Below are 15,794 nucleotides of genomic sequence, written 5' to 3'. Positions count from 1 at the left end.
CTGACTTTTCTTAAATTAAAAATAGGTTTATTTTTATTGCAATAGCAAGATATGGTCTATATAGAAAATTCCAAAAATATAAGTATAGAGAAAAATCATTGAGAATGCCATAATCCCCACCTCCTAGTGATGACCCCTGTTCCACATCCTTCCAGCTACGTTGCTGTGCGGTGGTCCCATAGGATCAGTGCCACATGGCCAAGGTGTGCAGTGGCTACACCATCTAGGTTCGTGTAAGTGCACTCTATGATGTTCACACAACAACAAAATTGCCTAACAACGCGTTTCTCAGAAAGTATCCCCATTGTTAAGCGATGCATGGCTGCATAAAAAAACATTGTGTGTATACAGTGCTTTAAAAATTGCGTGTCCCCTCCTGATCATCTTTCCATGGCTAAATATATATTCTTCTGCACTGCAACTTTTGAGGGCAGAACAGCATCCACTGTGCGGTTGTGATAAATATTTCAAGTCATCTCCTATAGGAGGTTATCAGCGTTTCCTCCTGTCACCCTAACGGACAATTCACCAGGCCCAGGCGCCGAATCCTATGTCTGAGGACACCTTCGCGGAAGTGACGCTGTGGGTCAGAGGACATCAACAGTCAGACGTCCTCTGATGTGTTGCCACGAAGATTGGACCCACGTCACCACCTGGCGTGAAACGACGTGGAGATGACCGTTTCCTGCGTCTCTCTCCATCCTGGCAATTTTTTCCTAACTGTTGAAAACTGACTTTGGTAAAAAGACACATGGGTAAGAATTATTTAAATGCCCAGAGAAGTTAATCCTTCACTCTTCATGAGTCATTTCTTTCCGGGGCTCAGGAACCCTCAGTGTCAGGAAGTCTACGTGGATGATTTACGCCCGTTTCTCAGTTGCTGATTTTCTTCCAAGAGAGCCCTCTGGGTGTCACCGAGCATTATCTCGTTCTGCCTATGTCCTGACCGCTCTGCGCTGCAGTCCGTGCGACTTGGCCCTGCCTGCCCAGGTCCCGAGCATCCACAGTGCCCTTCAACACGGTCGCGCTCCTCTTTAAACCCCTGTGGAGCCGGCTCAAAGAGCTGAGAGATGCCCAGCTGAGCGGGCCCGTCCATGCCACACGCAACCTCTGTTCTGCGGTTGAGGAGACGGGGCTGTGTCAGCTCTCCCAAGCCACTCAACGTCTTGGGGTCAGAGTTGACTGGGAACCTGGAGCTTTCCGTTCTCTGGAACCCTCTCCTGGTCCCAGCGTCTGGACCCACGGCACTCTTCCACATCCCTCCCATGCATCTCAGCCTGCGCAGGGAACGGCTGTTTTAAGAACACAAACACGGCAGACAGGATCCATCTGACTCACCCCCCGCCACCGAGGGACTTACTGTTGTCTAGACGCCTGGGCCTTGCCACACTGAGCGAGGTGCCGAGCGCGTCCTGCTGGTCCCTGCCGGGCTGGGACTCCAATAAGCAGCAGTTGCCGTCCTCGGTTTCCTGTCCTGGGCTGTTCTGTGGAAGATGTCTGATCTGCCGAAGCTCTGTGAGTCTCATGTCTTTAAGGAAACAAATACAAGGTGCATTCGGCTGGAAGCGCAGCCTTTCCAACCAGGCAGGCAGCTCCCTGCTGGGTGCTTGACGAGTGGGCTCCTGGCAAATTGGAACTGGAAAGAGAGCAGGATTCTCTTTAGGGCAATTTAAAGACTATACATAAATACCTGCATATTTTACAAAGGGAACAATACTGACTCTGAAGACTCTTTAAAAACGGAGTTTTATCATTTTCCTCCTCCGTCAAGGGCGTATAAGAGACTCTCTCCTCCAGCGTGAAGGACCCCTGAGTGAGGGCCTTCCGTCGGGACCACGTGCGATGTATGGGCGAGCTTGCAAGACTTTGGGGTTCTCTGCCCTCAGCTGCCGTGCCGTGTGGCTTTTGTTTTCATAAATGTGAGTTGACTGAGGGGTCAGCTTTACCCGGAGCTTCCAGGTGGCTGTGCAAAGGAAGGCTCCACCCCGAGTGAGTGGCCGGGAACAGGTGAGCCCCGGTGCAAACATTGTGTCCTAAAGTTCTGCAGTTCTTGTTGGTTGTGTGATGAGGAGCTCAGGTTTCACGTGGGGTATTCTCAGATCCCGACCTGCTTTGTCATCTTCCTGGCTTCACCCACCTCAAAGGACATGACACCAAGCACTGAGTAGGTTTGTGTGGGGGCCCTGATGGGATGCGCAACAAGGACAGTTGTTCGGTTCTGCACTGAGCAGCATGCGATGTGACCAGGGCGGAGAGAGTGTGGATGATAAGCTTGATTTCTAGAGCTAACCCCGCTCCTTTATCACCTGCTCTTAAGGGGTGAACTTCCAATCATCTGGGCACTGTCTTCTCCCTCTGCTCTCCTCCTTTTTCTCTTATGTTTCTCCTTTCTTTTCCACACTGGATAACTCTTTCTTCTCCAGTTTCCTCAGGTTTCAATTTCCTTTTATACCAGAAGGAAATAAATTAAATATGAGGCAGTGGTTTTTTTCCCAGGTCCTGAGATTACAAGCGGGGTTTTCACTCGTTCCATGTTCATGACATTCTCACTTCTTCCGTAAGGTTCATCTGTCACTTTTGTAAGGGAAAAAAAACAATGGTTTTATATTAATGTCCTTTTAGGATTTGAATGACAGAGTGCTAAGAAGCATCTATCTTTATGCACCTGACTTTCGATGATAAATGACCATAAAGAGCTGTGTCTTCAAGGAATCGTGCAGAATTTGCTCCCTCAGAAGAGCCAGTTACGGGATTCTAATGACACGGTTGATGCATGTTGTGTGTCTCTTCTCTCCCAGGTGCCTCAGGATGAGTGGGGAGGGTACCCCACTGGGGGCAAGGATGAGGAGATACCCTGCAGGAGGATGAGGAGCGGGAGCTACATCAAAGCCATGGGCGACGAGGAGAGCGGAGAGTCAGACTCCAGCCCGAAGACGTCGCCCAAGACGGCCATCCGGCCCGAGCCGCTGCTCCGGTCCCTGAGCCAGAGGCCGCTCGGAGACCTGCAAACGTAAGGCCTGACCCGTCTTCTCTTCTGAACCCTCCTCCACTGTGTCAGAACCCTTGTCTCCTCAAAATGGTCTAAGCACGGGCCGGTTGTCATCAATTCCTGAGTCAAAAAAGTTAGACTTTATGGCCATCATTTTCAAGCCCATTTAAAAAAATCATGCTTTTGGTTATTTGTCTATTACATAGTAATTAAGGAAATATACTTGGGCAATTTCTATGTCAAATATTAATTTTAAAGAAATTACCATAGCCAGTGTGATCCATCAGTATCTTTTCAGATCATTCGTTATTTTCATCAGGAGCATATGTGTGTGTGCGTGAGCATCATAGTAGGGAATTTCTGGTTTACTATAACTTTGTATGTGCCTTTGTGGGCAACATTTTTTTTGTGGGAGGCAGGAAATGGATTAGTTTTACAAATATAACAGCATACACTTTGTATATTGGTCTGAAGCCATATTACTGATAAATTTAACTAATTTCCAAAATATAAACCGAGAAAACTATTTTGGAAATTGGCTATTCATCTGAACTATGAAAATAAGACTCTTACTCTTAACAGTCACATTGTTATGTACATCTGGTCCTACCAGCTGAGTTTGGAGGTAAATGCAAAGGACGGTCTGTTTTTTCCCTCTGCAAGCTGTCCGTCATCCCATGTGAAAGTTCAACAGGGTGAAACAGCTTCCCGATGCTTCGCCAGTGTTGCGTGCAGGGTTGTTCACTGTAACACAAGTGATGTTGCACACATCGTTCATTGTAACGCGTAGGTGAGACGGTGAAGCCACAGACTAAGGCGCCATCTTTGTGTCATTCACTCCAGTGCCCGGTGCCCACGGGGTGGAGAAATGATGGAGTGATTTCTCCCACTAAATCCGGTCATTCGTTAATGTTAGCTCGCAGGATGCAAAATAAACATTTTCAATTGCAACTCGATCTACACATACCGAACGTGAGCCATCCCTTGATTGCCTAGGACGAGTAAATTCCTCAGCGATCGTGCTGAGAGCGGCAGACAGGAAGCGGGTGAGGCTGTCTCGTTCCATCCACCAGTCTCCGCTCTGCCTCACACAGAGAAGATGGTCGGGGAAGGTGGTTCAGGAACGACGGGGAACCAAGCCTGAGTCTCGCCCTGGAGGAGCCCGCAGACTTGGAGGGAAAACGAGGAGGGAGCCCAGTGAGCAAAGAAACAGCAGGAGAGCAGTTCTTGCTGGAAGGTTGTGCTGGGAACTGGAAGGAGCGGGTGGGAGCCCAGAGGCGGTCCACTGACCCAACACCCCCACAGTCAGGAGTTGGACTAGACAAGGTGTCCCCGCCTCTATGTGGTGTGCTTAGAGACACGGGTGAGAATTGAGTTATCTGAAACCTCTCCCTGGGCAACAGCTGTGCTTAGCAGGCCTGGGGGCTCATAGCCGCTGACGCCCATCCTTGGCCCGGGCTGCTGAACCACCTGGTAGGTGGCCGCTGACGTCACTTCTCATTTTGAAAGTTTGTGATTCATTTTATGATTGTACGTGTTAACAGCAAGCCACGAAAAAGAAACCAAAAAAGCAGACAGTGTTTCCACCGTGAGCAGGGGTCAGGAATTTTTAAGAATTCTGCAGTTTTTCATGTTAACAAGGTTCCTCCTCCCCGGTGCCTGCTAACCCACCCCTCATGCTTGGAGGCATCCTGTCTCCCCACCCCCCAGCTCTCCTCGCCGTGCTGCCATCACTGCCTCCTTTAGTGTGAGAGACCCTTCTCGTCCCTCCCCTCGTCTCAGGGACTCCCCCGGGATCCTGCACAGGCGCCAGTGCTGACAACGTTCACAAGACAATGAAAGGAATGTACATCGTTACCCAATACAGTAACAATTCCCTCGAAAGCCCAACGGAGTGATGAAGAGGCCAAGGGCGGCCTAGAGCGAAATCTAAACATTGACTTAACCCTCCGTCCAAGTGTGGAAACAAGCGGGGCGTCCCTCCGCAGATGGTTCCCAGTCCCCGGCAGGACACATACCACTGCTTCAAACCTGGTAAAACTGAGGAAAATAAAATGTGCTGCCCAACAGCTGCTCCTGTTCTAAATTCAAACTTACCTCTGCCTTTGCCTCCCACACCGCTGTCCTCTCCATCTGCAGAGATAGCCCACCAGCTGGGGGCATCCTGTCCTTTATTCTATAATTTATCCCTCTGTCCATCCATCCAACAAAGGTTGGGGCACTATGCTAAATTCTATTTATAAGTGTGAGAAGTATCCTCTTCTCCGAAATCTGGCTCCATCCTCGGTGGAGATAATGAAGTGGAGAGGTCAGTGCCCTGTGATGCGTCCAGATGGTGCCGTGACCCACGGGACTCCTCTGCTGATTTGCCGAGTCCGTGGAATTCCCGTGGTCAGTCGCTCTTTGGGGTTAAATATGGAATTTCTGTTAAAAAAATAAGCTATGCTGCTGGGAGGTACGTCAATTACGTCATTATTATTGCCTGTTAGCATCTTAGCACATCTTTCATTTGTTAGAATTTTATAGATTTAAATGCAATTTCATCTATTTTCCTTTTAAATGACATCACAGAAGCTCAACTATTCACTCGGGAAGTTAGAACTGTGCCCGTTTTATGGAACAGAACCCTGACTCAGAGAAGTGAGGGTCTGAAGGTCACGTAAGTGACCAAGGGCTTGAAATGAAAAGTTATTTTAATCCCATGCCCAGTGAAAGTATTTCTCCTTCTGATGGCAGGAGCATGCTCCTGGGGACCGGCATGATATTCTAGGGAAAGGAAAATAATATTTTATAATAATGTCACTATGGGGATATTACTATGGAATAAAAGGAGCCGGTGGGGATTCCCAGATTAGCAAACCTATGTTTTGGAAAAGAGACAAGTAATCAGAGGAATCAAAATTCACCTTGTGGTCAGCTCACCTCCTGTCCCCACGGGACTTGCAGCCTCTGCCCGTGGTCCCTCCGAGGAGCTGCCTTGGGACAAATGGGGATGCTCAGGGCTGCTGCCGGGCGAGAAGGTGTGGAGATCATTTAAATTAACTTCATCTGCTATTCCACCAGTAAATTACAAACAGTTGACCATATTCATTCTGGAGTTTATTTTATACCCAAAGACTATTTTAAGCAAAATCGATAGTCCTGAAGTTGTATTTAAAATATACTTGAAAGTGTCAGATTTAAGAGTGACTGAATGTGTCTCCCCTTTTACACCGCAAAACTTTCACCAGCGGGAGCTGACCCACAGAACGTCTTACGGTGCCACAGTGATTGCAATGACAAAAATAAGAATTAACGTCTGCTGAGCTCCTTTAGGCTTTTAGTCTCCTCTTGGTATCCACGAACAACTTCTATTAACAATATTCAAGAATGCGAATGAAATAGTGAGATGAACCTAGTAATTATACCTCCGTTTTAATTTGATAAGTGTGGATGTACATTCTCATCACTGAGTTATCCCATTGGCACGCTAAAACCTTAGGAATTTCATGCACCTCCTGCCTCACGATAAACACTCACATAAAGTGTGTTGGACCAGCAGCCCTTTTTCAAGCCGCCTGGCTAAAGTCCTGGGAGAAGATTGGGTCTTTAATTGGCTGCTACCGGTCGTTTTGAGCGTATAATATAAAACCCCTTCTGTGAAGGCTGCAGGTGTTCAAAATGCTTGACCTCTTGGAACAGCGATTCTGTTGAACACCGTCTTGTCTTCCTGCTGCTAAACCGAGAAAACAGTCAGTCCCCTCATTAATAATGGAATACACGTCCTTATTATACAGACAGGGATCTTTGCTTTCACCTTCTGTGTTCTCTAAAACAGCCCAAGGTAAGGGAAAGTCTTCACTCTAGAAAGAAAAATGAAGCAGAACAAACAGCAAACACCTGTGCCCTCTGTCTCGGTGCAGGAATCTCAGCGGTTGTGCAGACTGATCAGGAAGATGGATCCGGGGACCGCACAGATCCCGTCTGCCCTGGGTCGGAGCCTGCCCATGTGTGGACACCTTTGAGAATTACTATAAGTGAAATGCAAATTTCAAGTTACTACTGAATCCAGTTTACTGGATTTTTAAATTAGCTTTTGTATTAGTATTTGAGATACTAGATTTGGAGAATTCAATTTTGATAGTTATAAAACATACACCAACTAATTTAATTTTGGGGCTTGAGTGGGGGGGCTCTGCTTAGGTTAATTGAGAAGTCAAAGCTCTAATAATTTTGGACATCTCTGAGTCATTCTCTCAGGAAGGTCGCAATTTATATTCACAGATAAAGGAGGGCTTATTTCAAAAGCTACTTCATATGCAAAGATAAACTGAGGTGGGTTAAAGAGATAAGTGTAAGAATCACGATGGAATCTGTGTGTGTCCATATGCACATGTGTGTGTACATACATGTGTGTGCACGTGCATGTGTGTATATACCTGTAGTGCATGTGTGTATGAATATTTCATGATCCTGGGATGGAGATAGAAAGGGATGGAGCAGACATGTCCAAACAAGATTCCACAGTGAGAAACTGCAGGATATTGAAGGGTTTTTATTCATGAAATGGAAAACTTATTCGTGTAAAAGCAAACTAACAAATCAACCAACTGAAAATGTGGTCACCATGTCACCAAAGTAGAACGGTGATAAACCTGGGAAATGTCTCGCAGTATGAGGGACACAGGTTCACATTCTTCTTACGCAGAGATGCCTTACAAATGAGTAGGGAAGAAATATATACCGTAATACAAAAATGGATAAAGGCTGGAAAAGACTACTCACCTACTTATCAATAATTAAAACTCCCTGGAGGGTATTTTAGCACACCATTTAAACCTAAAAACCTAAAATCTTATTCTAAAGAAATTCCTGAAAAACATGTATATCGCTGTGAGAAACTGTAAATTACCTAAATGCCCCTCGGTGGGGATTGGGTCCCACTTCGGGGAATCTCTCCTCTGGATACACCTGCACCTGTGAGCAGTGGCACATGTACACTGTTATTCATTGCAACGTTGTTGGTAAGAGCAAAAGTTTAAAATAACCCAAAGTCCACCATTATAGGACTGATTGAATAATAGACACACAAGTATTAAAATAGTAGAACATTATTAATAGAACACACTGGAATACTATGCAGCTGTAAAAAATGAGGAAGACTTCTGTGTACTGATACAGAGAGATCCAGATTATATTAATTTTAAAAAGCAAACTACAGAACATCATGTAGCATGCCACTTTTTGTATCGTAAAGATGGGAAAATAAGAATAAAATTCATCCCAGTTTGTATTACATAAAGAAACAATAGAAGAACAAATAAGAAACTAATAAAAAATGTTTACCTCTAAGGAGTGAGGAGGAAGGAAGTAGATGCAACAGGGATGGGGCCAGGACATCTCAATATAATACCTTTAATAAATATATGTTGTTAACCCCTTAATTTATGCAAATATGCCATCTATTTAAAAATGTAGTGAACGAAACAAATAAACATAGGAACTGTATTAAAGTGTGATTCATCCACATGGTGGAATACTGGGTAGCCATTGAGAATAATGAGGCATTGTCCAGTAAATCGTTCAGTTGAAAAAGCAGTTTAAAAGTAGTGGGTAACATGGAATTCCACTGGATGTGGACACCTGGGAAGACCATCTTTCCCAGCCTGACAATAGGAGATAACTACAAGGCGTGATTCAGCAGAAAGCTGAGTTGGCAGAGCAGCCTAGTAGGCTGGATCACAGGAGGGACAGACCCCTCCAAGAAGGAGCAGGATGAGGACTGCCTTGCATATAGCAGAGCATGGGTGAGGCGGAGCCAGCTCTGCAGAGGTAGTGAGGAAGAAATCAGCCTAAGTTTTAACAAATGCTAAAAGCAGTCTCTTCTCCAGACCCTTCACTGGGTGCTCACAAGAAAGATCGGGAACAGGGCTGGAGACTGGAGAGGGCCCCTCGGCCCACCCTGCTGGAACAGGTGCACAGGAAGAGATTAGTGAGCCCCGCAGGAAAAGCATGGAAGCTCATGACGCTGCCGGGACCAGCTTCCACACGGAGCAGAGCCTTCAGCTGCTGCAGGGGGCACGGGTGAAGACTGCTGGGGCAAGGAGAGAAGAAAAATAAAAACCCTCTTGTCCTGGGCTCACAAATCTAAATCAATGCCAGAAGAGTTCTCCTTCCACTGGGGAGGGTTAGGAAAAGTCTCGCGCACAAGACCTGATGCAAACACAAGGCAGAGTTTGACTGCCGTGGGGGAGAGGCAGGAACAGCAAAAAAGCCTTGGCTTCCTGCAGCTAGGCACACGGAGTCGGCCAAAGGTGCACTGTCCCAGGACAATGAGTGTCTCCTGCTGCCACCGCAACACAGCAAACACCAAGACATGGAGACTGAGAGAGGGGAAAGAAGGTGGGTAGAAAGCCCCTCACTAGCCTAGGCGTGTGGCGATGGCGTGTAGCTGAGGGTGCCATGGGAACACTGAGGATGAACTCCAGCCATCACCCTAAGAAAAGGGCAACTCTGGAGGGATCGAAGTCTTTGGAACACTGAAGGTAACCATGGCAACACAAAACTGTGACGCAGCTCAACTCCTGATGAGGTCGTCGGGATCCCCTACATGAAAAGCCTGACAGAAGAAGAGGTGGGTACACTTCCAGACGTGAATGCTATCTGCCTCCATCTCTACTGCTCTGTACACAACGACCAGTGTTCCACCAGAACCTAGGAGACACAATAAAAGAAAAGAAAACCCGCGCTCAACAGACACAGCAACCAAGAGAAGAGTTAGACATGACACTGATGGTGGAACCATCAGAGAGAACTTTAAAATCACTGATTAATGGGGTAAAGGAGCTAATGGAAAAGGTGGATGACTTGCACACATAAATGGGGAATTAGCAGAGAGAGAAAAATTATAAGAGAGAGGCAGATAGAAATACTACAAATAAAAAATCATGGTATTAGACATAAAGAATTTTGTTGATCAACTTATTAGTAGACTCAACATAACTGAGTAATAAATCAGTGAACTTGATGACAGGTCCATGGAAATTACCCAACGGAAGCTCAGAGAAAAAAAGAGTGGGAGATAAAAAGCAAAATAGAGCAGTCAAGAGCTGTGAGAAAATATCCAATGGTCTAACACACATATAAATAGAATCTCAGGAGGAAACGCAAAAGGGGAGCAGGATAGAAGAAATATTTGAAGATATAATGCCTGAGAACTCCTAAAAATAATGAAAGCCTTTACATCACAGATTGAAGAATGTCAGAAAATTTCAAGAAAGATAAATACCAAAAAATAAAAAGAAACAAAACAAAACTCCACACATATATATGCGCATCATATTCAAAGTAGCAGAAACCAAGAATAAAGAGAAAATCTTGGAGAAAAATAAATGACATTATATGCAGAGAAACAAAAACTTTTAGCAGATTTTTCATCATAAACTATTTGAGCCAGAACACAATGAAGTGACATCTTTAAAGTATTAACAGAAAAACCTATTAACCCAGAATTCTAGACTTAGCAAAAATGTCTTTCATAAATGAAAGTGAAATAAAGACCTTTTTATGAAAACAAAAGCTGGGGAAATCATTGCCAACAGAACTGTAGCACTAGAAATATTAAAGGAAGTCCTTTAACATGGATATGAAATAGTATGATAAGAGACAGACATTTGGAACTTTGCGAAGAAAGGAACAGCTCCAGATCTCGACTGTGGTGGAGCGACATGACTTTGTACATCTGCCAAAATGCGTAGAGCTGTGCAGAAATTGAGAGATACCCATGGACTCAGAAGCTGAACCAGAACTGGCAAAACCAAATCTTGCCAAACCAAAGGACAGAGGGCAGCAAAATGGCATCTATGCCAGTAGTTCCTCTGTGGGGAGAAACAAACTTTATTCTGGGACAGGAAGAGGAGGGGCATACTTCAGCCTCACTTCCCTTTTTTGATGTTCTCATATCCAGGCAATATAAGACATGGGCTGGCTCTAAGACCTTCTGTCTCCCCCTTGGCCATTGGTTGGGTGAGTTGATTGAATGAGTGATGGTAGAGGACCCTGCCTTTCAGGTGCCCTATCTGAGAGGAGCTCCAGAAATGGGGTCAGATGCTCCTTCGGGTTCCTCAAACTGCCCTGGGAAAAGTGAGCTCCCTTTCACTCCAAGCACGGAGTAACATAGTCCTCTAGGTAAACTGGATAATTGCTCTAGGAATCTCCTGGAATTCACTGGTCTGGGGCAAATGGTTATGCTACTTGCTACCAGGTAGGAGTCAGGTCTACTGGAGATGTAAACCTGAGAAGCTTTTGAAAGAAGTCACAGAGTGTGCAGAACCCATTGAGAAAGATTAACTGCAGCTCCCTCACATCCCTTTCCTCATTTCTAGCACCATCCATCTTGACTTTTTGCCGTTTCCTGATATCGGGTCTCCATTTTGAGTTTGGGCTCTCAAAATCTCCTCCAGAACTCTCAGCTCCTCGCATCTCTCCAGTACCAACCCCAGACCCTGCTTCTCCCGTCACAGGCTACCCTCCCTCCTCAGCTTTCTGCTTCTGACCGTCCGTGCACCCAGGTCACTGAGCTGAGTCCATGGCAGGTTCTTCATGATCCAGCCCCTGACAACCTGTCAAGCTTTGGTTCTCACGTTCCCCAAACGTGAAATCCACCTTCCAGTCCTACTAAACTACTTGCAGTTTCCCAAATGCCCCATAGTCTCTAACACGTCCATGCTCTGGCTCATCCTTCAAGACTCAGCTCAGGATTGCCTCCTCCTGGAAGTCTTCCTTGAGTTATGTGCCCCTGCATTATTCTTCCTTAGTAACCTGTGCTTATCTCTACCAGACGCTTGCTTCTTCCCCGAGACCCCGTACACTCCTTGAGAGCAAAGGATGTCTTAAGATCATTGCCATTCTATCTTCACTGTGCAGCATGTTATATGTGCTCCATACACACTGAAGGAATGAATCAAACGAGCTTCTTGTGAAACACTTGTCAGGGATCATTGCTAATCAGCTTAATAAATGAACCACTATTAAGGGCACCAGTAAAATCCTTTTTAAAGATTCTAAAAATAAAGGTCATCAATTTAAAAGATGTGTCTAAAGCTGGTTCACCTTCACACAATTTCTTAAACTCTTGTCTATTAGTCAAAAAAGGACCAGATGCTAGCTTCCCGGAAAATATCACACACCTTAAATGTGCAATCCTTCAATTAATAGGAAACCATATGTTCCCGTGGAGAAGGTATCCTCTTTCACAGTTCCCCTACCCCTGTGGGCTAGTGACTTCCAAATCTCTCATTTCAGCTGGAGGAAGCCGGGGGGAGTTTCTCCGTGCCAGGCTGTGTGGGAGCCCCTGCCGGCACTGAGAGCGCGTGTTTACAGCCCTGCCAAGTCCAACCTTCTGGATTCCCAGGGAGCTGAAAATGTCTCTCATCAAAGGTGCACTGTCTGAACGAGAGGTGGGACCAAGGGGTAGGAACGGCAGGCACCTGGCACTGGGCCCCGCAGGTCCCCGCCCCCCCCCTGCAGGAGAGGCAGCCCCACTGCGTGCTTGGCAGACTCCGCAGGCGTCTGTCTACAAGGGAACTTGGCCCCGCTCAACTTTGTCGCGTCTGTCTGTCTCTTTGTTTCGTGGGTATTGCAAGGATCTCCCCCTTGCTCCTCTTCATTTATCTTAACTGTTTCTCTAGTAAATTCTTAGCTTTTTGCCTGATTTTGTTTCTTGTTTTTTTCAAATGGGCATTAACTCCAGTCGTATTCTAGGTCTTTTCCTGTTGTTTTGACATTTTTAAAGTCAAAAACTAAGAAAAAAGAAAGGCAAATTAAAAACCCTTTTTTAAAAAATTTGTGTTTTACTTATTCTTTTCTACTGTTTCTCTATGTCTAGTATTTTACTTCACTATCTAGTGTTCAGCCTGCTGTAACTAGGACCTTTCCAGTGACGACTGGGAGGCAGGAGCGTCCTAAGGCCTGGCCTTCTTTTGCTCATTAATACTCACTAGGGCCATCTTGTCCCTGGGCTGCAGCAGGGTGCTCGTCACCAATTGTCCAACCCTTTTATGGGGCACTGCACACCTAAGTCCATAATCCACAAAACACTTTTTTTTTCCTGAGGAAGATTGTCACCGAGCTAACATCAGTACCAATCTTCCTCTATTTTATGTGGGATGCCGCCACAGTGTGGCTTGATGAGCAGTGTACAGGTGCACACCCAGGATCTGAACCTGCGAATCTCGGGCCTCCGAAGCAGAGCACACTGGGCCAGCCCCAAAATATATCATTTTTTAACCAACTATAGCACTGCAGATGCAAACAAGAAATGTGGCTCTGGGAGATTCTACACAGTGAGAAGTTCTTGGGAAAGTGATAACACGGAGCCTTCACACCCCAGCCATGAGTGGTGTCTGTGCAATATTGTGGCCAGCCTCATGATACACCATCAGTCCATTAATTAACTGAATTATTAAATTGATTTTTTAAATTACAAAATGATTTATAGTCAGTGTAAAAAGATAACACAATACAGAATTGTATAAAGTAGAACGTCCCTCTCTCTCTCTCACATTCCCATGCCCCCAGGAGTGTTGATTGCTGACAATTTTGCCCCATCTAGACATTTCATATGCATGTAAAATATAATATGTACCTACATTTAAAACAAAAATAAAATCATACCGTGCATCTTACTGTACAATTTCCTTTTTTCTCTCAACTATTTTGTTGGTTTTTATTGCTATCATAACAATAAAGTAAGAAAGACTTGTCATCTGAAAGCCTTGTAGGTCAGGCGCCGGACGCAGGTCCCGCTGGGCTAAATCGAGGTGTCAGCACAGCTGCGTTGCTCTCCGAGACCTCTGGGTGGAGGGATCTGTTCCTTGCGCATTTGAGTTGTTACAGTTTGAGGACCAAGGCCCCCATGTCCTTGCTGGCTGTCAGCTGAGGGCAGTTCCTGGTTTTTAGAGGCCACTCGCATGTGTGTCTTGACTCATGGTCCCTGCCTGTGTCTTCAAAACCAGCTTGGGGGTGGAGAGACCCTCCTGCTCATCAAATTTCTCCTGCCTTGTCTCTGTCATTGCATCGCTAACGCACTCTGTCTTCTTCTGCTTTAGAGGATTTGCATGATGACACTGGGTTCACCTGAAAATACAGGACACTCTCCCTGTCTTAGGTCAGCTGATGAGCAACCTGAATTCCATCTGCCACTTTGATTCCCTTTTGTCACATAACATACGCATTCACAGGTGAAATACCATGGCTTGACAATCATAGGCATCAAAATCTTGCCTACACAACTCTCACATGATCCTCCCATGACACACTTACAAACCTCATGCATCCTTCTCGTGCCTGCCTGGATGTCAATGAATAGATGTGCTATAATTGATTACCTGTTGCTTTATTCTTGGGGAATTGACTCTAAGCATTCATGATTGCATATAATGTCGCAAAGAAAATAGCTCTTTGTGAATGTGCAGCCACCAATCCTACTTATTGCCAGGATATTTCTTCCCTTCCTGACAGCATCATGGGGGAATTCTATTGGGATTTGGCTGCCTCTGTGTCTTTATCCTCATCAGTAAGGCTAATAAGAATCTGACTAGACTGGAGGTAATTCCAAATTGGCAGTTTTTTAATGGGTTCATTTGTATCTTTAACCCATGAGCGGTTTAACCCTCTACCTCTGCAAAGTTCTGGAGGGATAGGTAAGGATTTGGCTGAGACTGGCCTATTGCCCATTTCCCTATAAACGTAACTGGACACTATCTTTAAAGATTATACTTCTGAAGAACAGCTTGAAAATCTCTTAATTTTAGACAGTGTAGCCTTATGTGAAATACTGGTCTCTTTGCAGAAATCCATTGCCAATCCTTTCATCTCTAGAAACCATTTAATTTCAGGAAATAAAGTTCTTAGAATATTCTTATGGATTGACTTGTCAAGGAAAATAGCTTAGGGTACAGTTGGCTGTCAACTTTAGGGGATTTTCTTGAGAAAAGAAGATGGGGGTCTGGGGTGAAGCTGGAGAGCATCGTAAGGGCCAGATTTTGGAATCAGCTCTTGCACAGATTTATCGATTTTCTATTGTTTTCCTGTTTTCTAATTCATTACTTTATACTCTTATTGTTATATTTTTCTTTTTATTTCCTTAGATCTATTTTGGTATTTCTCCCATTCTTCAGCTGAATGCTTATTTAGCAATGAAAGTGTTTAAGACTATGAATGTTCCTAAAAGTGTATCTTTAGCTACATCACAGACATCTTCATATGCCATGCTTTTGTCTTCACTGCTTTCCATATATTCTGTAATTTCATTTTGATTTCCACTTTGATCAAAGGATAAATGAATTAAACGAAGGAAAGATGGTCCTACTAGGATAAATATAACCACAATTAATTGTTTTTCTTCCTTTTATTTACTGTTTCAAACTTTTGTGATGTCTTAAGTCCTTTAATACTGACCACTTTTCCTTCTCAGCCCTTTTGGCAGGGAGCTAGATTTAGAGCTGTAGATAAAATATTATCATTTTTTTTCCTATTTCTGATTATATGAGCTCTCAATTTCCAAAAAAGTCAAGTCATTCCTGATAACTCTCTAGCTTCAGAATGCATTTACTCATTCTTCAGCTGCCAGTGAGCTTTTTCTGTGCATTTTTCCTACTGTTCATCTAAACATGATATGTGCTTTCCTGCCCAGAAACTGAGGGTGTTATCTACTTTCATCTCATCGCTGCTGACAGAGTTCTGATAGCATAATGGACAGAGAATTTTTCACATTTGAACAATGAAGAGTGTTGAAAGCCCTCATTCTGTGAACACAAGTCACTCT

The 15,794-nt window shown here is 44.8% G+C and overlaps 1 protein-coding gene across 14 annotated transcripts in view; it reads left to right on the top strand.

Annotated features, from left to right (window-relative positions):
* The window catches only part of DLGAP2 (DLG associated protein 2), an 823,185-nt gene that overhangs the window by 721,574 nt on the left and 85,817 nt on the right, over positions 1-15,794 (top strand). For all 14 annotated transcript variants that reach the window (XM_070253515.1, XM_023630813.2, XM_070253523.1 and 11 more), the window contains one exon: positions 2,799-3,010. In XM_070253515.1, coding sequence (XP_070109616.1) covers positions 2,799-3,010 — 212 coding nt within the window. The remainder of the gene's footprint in view (positions 1-2,798; positions 3,011-15,794) is intronic.

Source organism: Equus caballus, chromosome 27 (genome assembly GCF_041296265.1).
Source record: "Equus caballus isolate H_3958 breed thoroughbred chromosome 27, TB-T2T, whole genome shotgun sequence".
In the NCBI taxonomy this organism is placed as follows: Eukaryota; Metazoa; Chordata; class Mammalia; order Perissodactyla; family Equidae; genus Equus; species Equus caballus.
Note: the sequence above shows the minus strand (reverse complement) of the source record. Positions and strands in the feature narration are given on the sequence as shown.